The sequence below is a fragment of the Bos taurus genome, chromosome 17, assembly GCF_002263795.3.
Source record: "Bos taurus isolate L1 Dominette 01449 registration number 42190680 breed Hereford chromosome 17, ARS-UCD2.0, whole genome shotgun sequence".
NCBI lineage: Eukaryota > Metazoa > Chordata > Mammalia > Artiodactyla > Bovidae > Bos > Bos taurus.
Genome location: NC_037344.1, coordinates 28,913,554 through 28,925,961, shown reverse-complemented (window position 1 = coordinate 28,925,961; position 12,408 = coordinate 28,913,554). Strand labels below are relative to the sequence as shown.

At 39.6% G+C, this 12,408-nt stretch overlaps 1 protein-coding gene across 7 annotated transcripts in view; it reads right to left on the bottom strand.

The window, feature by feature from the left end:
- Nucleotides 1-12,408, bottom strand: part of SCLT1 (sodium channel and clathrin linker 1) — a 238,407-nt gene that overhangs the window by 18,646 nt on the left and 207,353 nt on the right. Inside the window, exon 20 of one of the 7 annotated variants that reach the window (XM_059876266.1) lies at nucleotides 5,820-5,947. The exons of the other annotated variants lie outside the window; for them this stretch is intronic. Coding sequence (XP_059732249.1) covers nucleotides 5,938-5,947 — 10 coding nt within the window. The 3' untranslated portion in view covers nucleotides 5,820-5,937. Of the gene's footprint in view, nucleotides 1-5,819; nucleotides 5,948-12,408 lie in introns of those variants that run through there. 7 annotated transcript variants of the gene reach the window in all.

Sequence of the window (12,408 nt, the reverse complement as noted above, 5' to 3'; positions counted from 1 at the left end):
AATAAAGGTTAAAATTGTCCATTTTATATTAGGTATATTTTACCACAATAAAAAAATCAAACCTCCCCTCACATATTTCGAAAGTGCCAAAGTATCCTTTATATCACTGATATTATTTGGCATTAAAATAAAAGTATATTCATATTAAACATACAGTATTTGTTGTTTTTAATGTTCATATATAGCACTTCTTAGAGAGGCTCAATTCTTGGAAATTTAAGGTAATGTTAATCACTCCAAACACCATTTCAGCTTAGTATATTCAGGATTAAAATATAAGTTTTGGTTGTTATTTGCTTTATCTTATGCATTCATATCCCTTATGCTTTATTAGATAGAATTATGCACATAAGTGTCATCTTTTTGTGTTGCTGTTCAACATATAAGCATTATATTCCCTTTGGCCAAAGATAATCTCAAAAGTCCCAGGTTAGAAGCAGATACAATGGAGACTTTAAAATAACCTTTACAGATCAAATTAATCTCTGAGTATTAAACAGTATTAAATAGTTCATTCAGGACTGGTTTTTATCCTCTGACCTTCTGCTTCTAAAATAAGTCAGTAGATCAACACTTCCAGTTATCAGCTTTGATTTTTTTTCAAAGTGAGGCTAAAAACCTGGTAAGTCCTGTAAGTGTCCTATATTTGAATGGATAGTTGTTAAAATCAGAAAGCTATTTGTTATAAATACATAGGATAGAACAAAAAATGTCCACAAATCAACTTCACAAATATCTACTGAACACTCCTTATGGGTGGTAGTCAACATGGATGGTGTCATAACAGAACTTGCGGATGAATGGGAAACGCTCACTCCTACTCAGTGGCTTCATCAGTACAGGTCAGGCCACTGACAGCGAGGAGCTTGAGTACTGGTCACTGAGTGCGTGACAGACAAATTCAATTGTTTCACCTGAGTTAATTTTGGTGGTAACAATACCAGGTGGTGCTAGTGGTAAAGAGTCCACCTGCCAAGGCAGGAGACACAGGAGACGCTGGTTTGATCCCTAGAAGATCCTTGAAGGAGGAAACGGCAACCTGTTCCAGTATTCTTGCCTGGAAATTTCCATAGAGAGAGGAGCCTGGCGGGCTACAGTCCAGGGGGTTGCAAAGAGTCAGACACGACTGAGCATTCATGCACACATATGACAATAGGATAGGATAAACTGCTGTGCTTAAAGTATCTTGTGTGGCTTACGGGCTTCCCGGGTGGCACTAGTGGTAAAGAATCCACCTGCCAATGCAGGTTAGATGTAAGAGGCATGGGTTAAATTACTATTACTCCTCACCATAACAAAGAAAAGCAAAATGACTAATGTGGCCAGCCTTCTGGGCTGAATGTAATTAAAAGGTATGCACACTAGTGCTAAGGAGAAATAACCTCTGAGTACTGTGGAGAGGAAGATGATACAGTGATCGTATTTATAAAATTGCCAACACTCAGTCTATACCTTTTCAGATAACACCTACTGCATGATTTGATACCTATGCTATTTGCTTACCCATGACAATTTATTTGAATAATACAAATAGTTTCTAATAATTACTATTAGTAATAATTTCACACAAAATTTAGGATCACAATGATACAAATTATTAACTTTAAAAAAATGCATTTATTTTTAATTGGAGGACAACTGCTTTACGATGTTGTGTTAGTTTCTGCCATATAACAACATGAATCAGCCATACACACACATATATCCCCTCCAACTTGAACAGATTATTAACTTTAAGTTACTTTTCATTTGTGAAAATGTCTATTCTATTGTGTATCAAGCAGTCACCCTCACTGGACAGTGAGCAACACTGCTCTCCACCAAGAAAGTGGAGATAATGGTAATGGTCGTAATAATAGCAAACGTTCCCCTAGTGCTTACTCTGTGTGGTGGTGCTAGTGATAAAAACCCGCCTGCCAATGCAGGAGATATAACAGACATGGGTTCGATCCCTGGGTTGCGAAGGTCCCCTGTAGGAGGGCATGACAACGCACTCCAGTATTCTTGCCTGGAGAATCTAATGGATAGAGGAGCCTGGCAGGCTACAGTCCACAGGTCGCAGAGTCAGACATGACTGAAGCAACGTTGCACAGCGCTACTCTAAATACTCTAAACTAAAAAGGTCAGTTTTAATTCCAATGCCAAAGAGAGGCAATGCCAAAGAATGGCATTTTGAATATGCTGCTTTTGAATATGCTGTCTAGGTTGGTCATAACTTTTCAGCCACAAAATTAAAAGATGTTTACTCCTTGGAAGAAAAGTTATGACCAACCTAGACAGCATATTCAAACTACTGCACAACTGCACTTATCTCACACACTAGTAAAGTAATGCTGAAAATTCTCCAAGCCAGGCTTCAACAAAATGTGAACCTTGAACCTCCAGATGTTTAAGCTGGATTTAGAAAAGGCAATAGATGCCTTTTTTCTGTTTCTAAAGTTTATTTTTTCAATCTCAAATATTAAAGAGACTAATTTTAAGTAGCTTAGTCAAATAAAAATAAAATACTAGTTCTCTGGAAACTGTTGAGGAATTTTTTTAATCTGTGACTTAGAGAAATCAGAGATCAAATCGCCAACATCTGAGGGATCACTGAAAAAGCAAAAGAGTTCCAGAAAAACATCTAGTTCTGCTTTATTGACTATGCCAAAGCCTTTGACTTTGTGGATCACAACAAACTGGAAAATTCTGAAAGAGATGGGAATACCAGACCACCTGACCTGCCTCTTGAGAAACCTATAGGAAGCAACAGTTAGAACCGGACATGGAACAACAGACTGGTTCCAAATCAGGAAAGCAGTACGTCAAGGCTGTATACTGTCACCCTGCTTATTTAACTTACATGCAGAGTACATCATGAGAAACGCTGGGCTGGATGAAGCACAAGCTGGAATCCACAAGATTGGAATCCACAAGCTCCCACAAGATTGCTGGGAGAAATATCAATAACCTCAGATATGCAGATGACACCACCCTGATGGCAGAAAGTGAAGAACTAAAGAGCCTCTTGAAGAAAGTGAAAGGGGAGAGTGAAAAAGTTGGCTTAAAGCTTAACATTCAGAAAACTAAGATCATGGCATCCAGTCCCATTACTTCATGGCAAATAGATGGGAAAACAATGGAAACAGGGGCTGACTTTATTTTTTTGGGCTTAAAAATCACTGCAGATGGTGACTGCAGCCACAAAATTAAAAGATGTTTACTCCTTGGAAGAAAAGTTATGACCAACCTAGACAGCATATTCAAAAGCAGAGTCATTACTTTGCCAACAAAGGTCCATCTAGTCAAGGCTATGGTTTTTCCAGTAGTCATGTATGGATGTGAGAGTTGGATTATAAAGAAAGCTGAGTGACGAAGAATTGATGCTTTTGAACTGTGGTGTTGGAGAAGACTCTTGAGAGTCCCTTGGACTGCAAGGAGATCCAAGCAGTCCATCCTAAAGGAAATCAGTCCTGAATATTCATTGGAAGGACTGATGTTGAAGCTGAAACTCCAGTACTCTGGTCACCTGATGCGAAGAACTGACTCATTTGAAAAGACCCCGATCCTGGGAAAGACTGAAGGTGGGAGGAGAAGGGGATAACAGAATGAGATGGCTGGATGCCATCACCAACTTAATGGACATGAGTTGGAGTAAACTCCAGGAATTGGTGACAGACAGGGAGGCCTGGCGTGCTGCAGTCCATGGGGTTGCAAAGAGTTGGACATAACTGAGCGACTGAACTGAACTCTAAATGCTTTATATAAACTAACTTCTCTAGCTTTCATAATAACCCTGTGAGATCCCCATTTTTACACACAAGACGATTTAGAGGCAGAGGCATTTACAAATCAATTTAAGTAACTTGCCTGGAGTCACACAGCTAGTCAGCTGAGAGTCAGGATCGGAAAACCAGGCCCTTTGGTTCCAGCCTGTGCTCTTAGCCTCTCCCCTGTACTGTGCACCACGGCAGGCAACTGCTGAATGTTGGTTAGATGACTAAATAAAAGAGCATGTTTGTGTGTGTACGGGGTATTTTAAGGAGCACAGATACTTACCTGGAAACCTGACAAATTATATTTTTACTTCTGATTTCTTCCCTAAAGCTTCAGTCCTACACTCAAATTTAACATGACTAACATCAAACTTTTTGCACTACCCTGCCAATCTACTTTCTCTGTCAGTGCTGAGATACAACCTATTTTTCATCTTCCTACTCAGTCCTTATACTGACAACATCACTGCTTAGGTTAAAAACTGTAAAGTTGGTTCTATCTCTCGCTTTCTCTTGAATGCAACATCTAGTTCGGCCCTAAACAGATTCTTCTGTGCAGTAGGATTTCTTGCATCTATTGTTCATTTCTATTCAGTGTGACCATCACAACATGTTCTTATAACTTAATTTTTAGATTTACTGCAGCTGCCAACTGCTTGGGTTCTCAGTATCAGGTGAAAAACTGTATGCAAAGCACCCATCGGTGCATACAGTGGTGCTCAATTAACAGTGTACTTTTCCCTAATGTGCCCACCACTGGCTACTTCTCCTTCTAAAGCACCACTTCAATAATTTGCTTCCTTGAGCAGTAACTTCCAGTGGCTCTCTGTTATTGGACAAAACAGTCCAAATTTCTGAGATGGACATTCAGATTCTTCCAAAACTTTGTGTACTTTATCTTTCCAATCTTCTCTTCAATAGGAACCTTCCACTTCAGTTCTCACTGTCTGGCCGACAAAACACATGTGTGCCATCTCTAAGCTCATGTTCATGTCATTTTCTATATCCTCTTTTGTGGATTTTCCATGAAAATCCTGCCTACTCTTTAAGATTCCACCGTTGCTCCACTTCTTTCCATGTCTCCTTCCTGATTCACTTTAATCCAGACGGTTCTCTTCTCACAGCAATGTGTTCATACTTATTTTATGTAGAAGACATTTAGCAATTGCCTATTGTAATTCTAATGGGTGGTTTATATATGTGTATATGCGTATACAAGTACACACATACGCGCATGCCCCCAATTACAATGGAAACTGTAAAAAAGGGGATTGTTTTTAGTTTCTACTGTATATGCCTAAGGACTTTACACATAGGGATTTAATAAATATTTGCAGATTTATGGCTAAATTTTCATAGGGAACTTAGCAATTAGAAAACGTATTTTAGATAAAGATTAAAAAAAATGTACTTATAGTCTGCTACTTTCTCCAAAGGACTTGAAGAACCCAAGAAAAGGTAACTTTTAAGTTAAGCACTTCCTTTAAGTTTCACTCCTGAATGAAATTTTAGAAGGTATTAAAGGTTGGGGAGAAAAGTGATTTCACTAGCTCTGTCCCTTGAGACCTTCCTAGAGCCTGCCTGTCAGTACTTCACAACTCCTTATTTCTCTGTCAGGATATTTCACTGCAGGGATAAAGGAAAGACCCAGGAGGATGATCTGACTCTGTATTATCTATGAGAAAATGTCTCTTCATTAGGGAACATAATTGAGAATTCCCTACATCATTAGTGATTTAGGATATACATAAAATAAAACTTTCCAGAAAGTTTCACGGTGGTATTACACTTCAAACACTTGCCAAGTAAAGCTATATAATCTCTTCACTGGAAATCTTTAAAAACAGAAATGTCCATATCTATCAGGGATGACTTAAGCGCAGCCGGCCAGGAGGTACAGAGATAGATGGCATTTCCAGTTTCTGTGTGACATCATGGCAGCTAAAGATCACTTTATACTAGATACAAAATTTAAATGAAACTGTACCCAAGTTCTCTATAATTTCTAGCATAGTATATAACACGTTATAAGGTTTAAGGTAAAAGTACCTCCTACCGATTTCCTGTAGCTACAGAAGAAACAGGCGTTCTTTACAACCCTAGTGGGAGCTGCGTAGTCCACTGGTGTCCTAAACAATTTTCAGCTCACAGATATCAATTCATGTGCACGCGAGAGAAAGTCCTAGTCACGCCTACAAATCATAATTGAAAAACTAGTTGTAAAAGGTAACTAATTTACTACATTCTGTGCAGAAAAAATTTCACAAAATGATTTATAAACAAAGAAATGAATGCTGCATCTACTAAGAAAATATTAGAATCAACACTGGGAAGTCATCCGGTTCCTCAACTGGAGACAGAAGTGGGTAAGGAGTAAGCACCAAGGCCAGGGCCCTTCCTCCGGCCCATGGAGAGGCTTTGGGTAGGTTCACAAACACCCTGAACTGTACCCCAGATCTTCACATTTATCCCGTCTAGGAAGAAGATCCAGAGTCTTCCTCTGATTTTTAAGAGGTCTGAGCACTAAGGAAGGATAAGGATTTTGGCTGAGTTTTTTGCCTGGAATATACAAAATTCTGAAAGAAATTTTTTCCTTTTAGAGTACGAGCAGACTGATTGGAGTGTTCTAATGTTGAATGTCTTTCTTACACAAGCCACATCCATAATGATATCATCTAATTATTTCCACTTTTGGTTTCATTATGGTGGTACAAGAATTTAAAGGCACTTGGCAAACAATCCAAATACAGAATTAGTCTAGATTTTTACAGTATTCACCCTATTTTACAGTTGCTTATCTAGACTTAATTCAATAGCATATTCTCCAAAGTATACAATTCCATTTAAAAAGAAACAACAACTTTTCCTTTCTACTCACATATCACTGGTTCAATTTATTATGTAGTTCTGAAACTGGCATATAACCTGGTTTGGGAACAATCACACCGATACCGACAGTGTCAGACAACACTAGAGTATCTAAGTGGATTAGACAAGAGCACACAGAGTGCCTTGGGCATTAGTCAGCATGCTTTATACAGAAACTTCAGTGGTTGATGATGCCCATGATTAAGTGGACATCAGCCAGGAGGGTTTTCCACTACACCTGATACAATTAATATTGTACCTTATTATAACTTTGGGCTTCCCTTGTGGCTCAACTGGTAAAGAATCCGCCTGCAATGCGGGAGACCTGGGTTCGATCCCTGGGTTGGGAAGATCCCCTGGAGAAGGGAAAGGCTACCCATTCCAGTATTCTGGTCTGGAGAATTCCATGCACTGTATAGTCCATGGGGTCGGACATGACCGAGTGACTTTCACTTCTATTGTAACTTCAATGTTGCCAAGTAGTAGTTATTCTCATCTTATAGATAAAGAAATTAAGACTCAGAAAATTAATGTTCCTAAGGTCAGGCAGTGACTGAAAGAAAAAATGAGTTTCATACTCAATCTTTTTATCAAAATGTTCTCTCAACTAAATCACATTGCCTCTTACCTTAAGCCCAATCATTTAAGAGAGGTATTATTAAAGTATGTCTGTGGCATAATATCAAGATCTATAGGCAAAGTGAAAAAAATTTAATCCTGAGCATGCAGCAAAATGGTAACCGCAAAAACTGTGACCTCAAAAGACCTAAATATGAAAACAGGTTCAAATCTCATTTAGTTAACTAAAAACACCACAGGTTTGCAGGCCAGCTTTAGCAATATAAGGTCATAGTCCAGGTTCCTTCTTTCCCAATCTGCACTTAGATCCTCCTAAGTGATTTCATTTAGGCCATGACCCAGTCCAATATGCTACTGGAGAGGAGTGGAGAAATAGCTCTAGAAGGAAAGAAGAGGCTGGGCCAAAGCAGAAATGACTCCCAGTTGTGGATGTGTCTGGTGGTGAAAATAAAGAACAATATTGCATAGGAACCTGGAATGTTAGGTCCATGAATCAAGGTAAACTGGAAGTGGTCAAACAAGAGATGGCAAGGGTGAACATCCACATTTTAGGAATCGGTGAACTAAAATGGACTGGAATGGGCAAACTTAATTCAGATGACCATTATATCTACTACTGTGGGCAAGAATCCCTAAGAAGAAATGCAGAAGCCCTCATGGTCAACAAGAGAGTCCAAAATACAGTACTTGGGTGCAATCTCCAAAACTACACAATGATCTTGGTTCATTTCCAAGGCAAACCATTCAGTATCATAGTAATCCAAGTCTATGCCCCAACCACTGATGCTGAAGAAGCTGAAGTTGCTTGGTTCTATGAAAACATATAAGACCTTCCAGAACTAACACCAAAAAAAGATGTCCTTTTCATTAGAGGGGACTAGAATGCAAAAGTAGGAAGTCAAGAGATACCTGGAGTAACAGGCAAGTTTGGCCTTGGGATACAAAATGAAGCAGGGCAAAGGCTAACAGAGTTTTGCCAAGAGAACACACTAGTCATAGCAAACACCCTCTTCCAACAACACAAGTAATGACTCTACACATGGACATCACCAGATAGTCAATACCGAAATCAATTGATTATATTCTTTGCAGCCGAACTAGGAGAAGCTGTACAGAATTAGCAAAAACAAAACCAGAAGCTGACCGTGGCTCATATTAGGAGCGTCTTCTCGCAAAACTCAGACTTAAATTGAAGAAAGTAATGAAAAACACTAGGCCAGTAAGGCATGACCTAAATCGACTCCCTTATGATTATACAGGGGAAGTGACAAATAGATTCAGGGGATTAGATCTGGTCAAGAGAGTGCCTGAGAGAACTATGGATGGAGCTTTGTAACACTGTACAGGAGGCAGTGACCAAAACCATCCCCAAGAAACAGAAATGCAAAAAGGTAAAATGGTTGTCTGAGGCGGCCTTACAAATGGCTGAGAAAAGAAGAGAAGCGAAAGGCCAAGGAGAAAAGGGAAGATAAACTCCATCTGAATGCACAGTTTCAAAAACATCTACTTCTGCGTCACTGACTATGCTAAAGCCTTTGATTGTGTGGATCACAACAAACTGTGGAAAATTCTTAAAGAGATGGGAATACCAGACCACCTGACCTGCCTCCTGAGAAACCTGTCTGCAGGTCAAAAAGCAACGGTGAGAAACGAACATGGAAAAATGGATTGGTTCAAAATTGGGAAAGGAATATGTCAAGACTGTATATTGTCACCTTGCTTATTTAACTTACATGCAGAGTACATCATGTGAAATGCTGGGCTGGATGAAGCTCAAGCTAGAATCAAGATTGCTGAGAGAAATATCAATAACCTCAGATACGCAGATAACACCACCCTTATGGGAGAAAGTGAAGAGGAACTAAGGAGCCTCTTGATGAGGGTGAAAGAGGAGAGTGAAAGAGCTGGCTTAAAACTCAACATTCAAAAAACCAAGATCACGGCATCTGGTCCCATCACTTCATGGCAAACAAATGAGGACAAAATGGAAACAGTGAGAGACTTTATTTTCTTGGGCTCCAAAATCACTGCAGATAGGTGACTACAGCCATGAAATTAGTTGTTCATTGGAAGAAAAGTTATGACCAACCTAGACAGCATGTTAAAAAGCAGAGATGTTGCTTTGCCGACAAAAGTCTGTATAGTCAAAGCTATGGTCTTTCTGGTAGTCATGCACCTATGTCCTAATTGGACCATATAGAAGGCTGAGTGCTGAAGAATTGATGCTTTCAAACTGGTGTTGGAGAAGACTCTTGAGAATCCCTTGGACAGCAAGGAGATCTAATCAGTCAATCCTAAAGGAAATTAACCCTGACATTTTGGAAGGACTGATGCTGAAGCTGAAGCTCTAATACTTTGGCTGATTCACTGGAAAAGACCCTGATGCTGGGAAAGACTGAAGGCAGGAGGAGAAGTGGACAACACAGGATGAGATGGTTGGATGGCATCATCGACTCAATGGACATGAGTTTGGCAAGCACCGGGAGTTGGTGATGGACAGGGAAGCCTGGCATGCTACATTCCACGTGGTTGCTAAGAGCCAGACACAACTGAGTAACTGAACGACAACACGAGCCTAGAGGAATACGAGTGAGCACCTCAAAGCAACCTGTCCAAAATGGCAACCACTTCTTACCTGTACCTTCCCAAGCTTCCTCCCTCCCTCGAAGGACATCATCACTGTCTACCCAGATGCTCAGGTTAAAGCTTCAGCATCGTCTTTGATTCCCTCCATTTTCTCACCCCTTATGTTTGACTTTTGTAAGGTTTACCCTGTGAAAGTTGCTCAGTCGTGTCCGACTCTTTGCAACCTCATGGACTATACAGTGCATGGCATTCTCCAGGCCAGAATACTGGAGTGGGTAGTCTTTCCCTTCTCCAGGGGATCTTCCCAACCCAGGGATCAAACCCAGGTCTCCTGGATTGCAGGTGGATTCTTTACCAGCTGAGCCAGAAGGTTTACCCTATGCCTCCTTAAAATATTTCCTAACTGCCCATTTCTCTCCATCTCCGCCCACCATGTTCTGTACTAAGCCACTGTCATCTATTACCTGGAATACTGTCACAATCTAATATCTGGTTTCCCTGACTCTCTTTGCCCCTTATGTAGTTTATTTTCCACATAATTGCTAAAGAGGCCTTTTCAAGACCTAGAAATGACTAAAATTCTCCAATGATTTCCTACTGCTACACTTTGGACTTTAACTTAAAATAGTCCTACTTAAATACCTTGCTTAAATTAAGTACAAGCAGCTGACTTATTATAGCCTACAAGATTGCAAGGTCTGATCCTTGCCTAGTTCCTCACCTTGACAGCACTCTCTCCCCTCACTCACTATATTGAACACGGGGCTGTTCCTGAACACTGCACCTTTGTCCTTACTATTCTTCTAATTACCATCCGCCTGGAATATTTCCTTGGCTTTTTCATATAGTTGATTTCTTTCTACCATTTGAGCCTCAGCTTAAATATCACCTTTTTGGACTACTTTTTAAGCAACAGTCCAGCCCTTGTAGCTCCCAACCTGTCTGAATTATCATCTATCACACCATTACATTTGTTTTCTTCATGCAATTTAAAATACAAAGAATCATTTTGTTTACTTGTTAGTTCACCTTCTTATTATTTCTCTCCCTATCCTGGAATGAAAGTCCTAAAAGAGAAAGTACATCCACAAAGCTTAGAACAGTGCCTGGCACACAGAAGGTGATTTTTAGCCCTGGTAAATTTTAGTTAATTCCACAGAATCAGTTAACTAGTCCATTCAATCAGAACATTTCTAATATCCTACATCTCACTTTTTCAAAGTTTTCGCCACTTACTTGCTCTCATATCACAACTAATTACATAATTCAGTGATTACATTTAAAGTAGCCATCAAGTGGTGTGATAAAGTGAGGAGACTACTGCTACAAAAACCAATGTGCTACAGAATTTGATTTATAGAAATCATCCACAGAAAGCTTATTTTATTTGAAGAATGAACTCAAAGTTTCAAAGAACTGTGTGAATTTTCCTCATAACATATAATTGTAAATGCTGATCTTAGGATAAGATTGACAGAACTATAAAGTCTACTTGTTCAATAAATACTGAAGTGAGTGTCTTTGCTAGGTGCTATGGAGATGAGGAAGAACAAGATCCAGTTCCCGCCACAGTGAAGCTTAGGAACAACCAGAAACTGTGAGGAGCTATGAGGTTTATGCTATAGGTAGTAAATGCTATAAAAAGTTCACAGTGCTATGGGAACACATATGGAGGATTAGGGGATTAGAGCTGTCTCTCAGAGGAAGTAGGTTTTTCAGCTGATATATGAAAGATAAATAGAAGTTAGATGGACAAAAGCAGGGTAACGAAGAGTGTTACAATCAAATCCATGTGTGAAGGCCAGGAAATAAGAAGGGATAATAAATTTAGAAATCTGAAAGGAAGCTCAGTGTGAATGAGACAGACTGTTACTAGGATATGGGGGTGGGGGTGGGAGAGGAAGAAGCTGGGAACGGAGAAATACAGCTTGGATTTTATATGTATAAGGTAGTATAAGGAAACGCAAGGGTGTTACATGTTTTGATGGGAAGTGGAGACTTAATTATCAGTCCACTGGGGAGGCACTGAAGTATTTTAAGGAGAGAAGTGACATGAAAAAATCAGAGAATCTTGCTGATTACAGCAGGAAAAATAGTAAGTAACATGACTGTAGTAAATTAGGGGCTTTTAGCAGTAATCTAGGTGAGCAATGTTGATAGCCTCGACTGTTGGAGGGAAATGGACGGATTCAAGAGTTACTTAGGAGGCAGCATGAACAACACTTGATAATTAGGGGTGTGAGGAAAAGAAGGGGTTGACACCCAGAGTTCTGCTGAGCAAGTGGGTAGACAGTACCACACACGGAAAAATATGGGATGAAATAAAATACCGGACCTGGGCTAGGTGAAATTAGTTCACAATACTGAAAATACTGAGTGTGAGATACCTATTGAAATGTTCAGTAGACAGCTGGAAATACAGATTATTTCAAAAAGGTCGACATTAGAAGCTGTTTTATAACAATAATTAGCCTTTTTCAGTTTGTCTCTGTCATAGAAATAGACATCTGAACTCATGCTGAAAGAGAACATTTCTACTCTGAATATACTTCAGCTCTCAAGAGTATATACGCAACTGAAGAGGTGTGGCTGTGAGGTGAAGGGCAAAGCTTTCCCACAA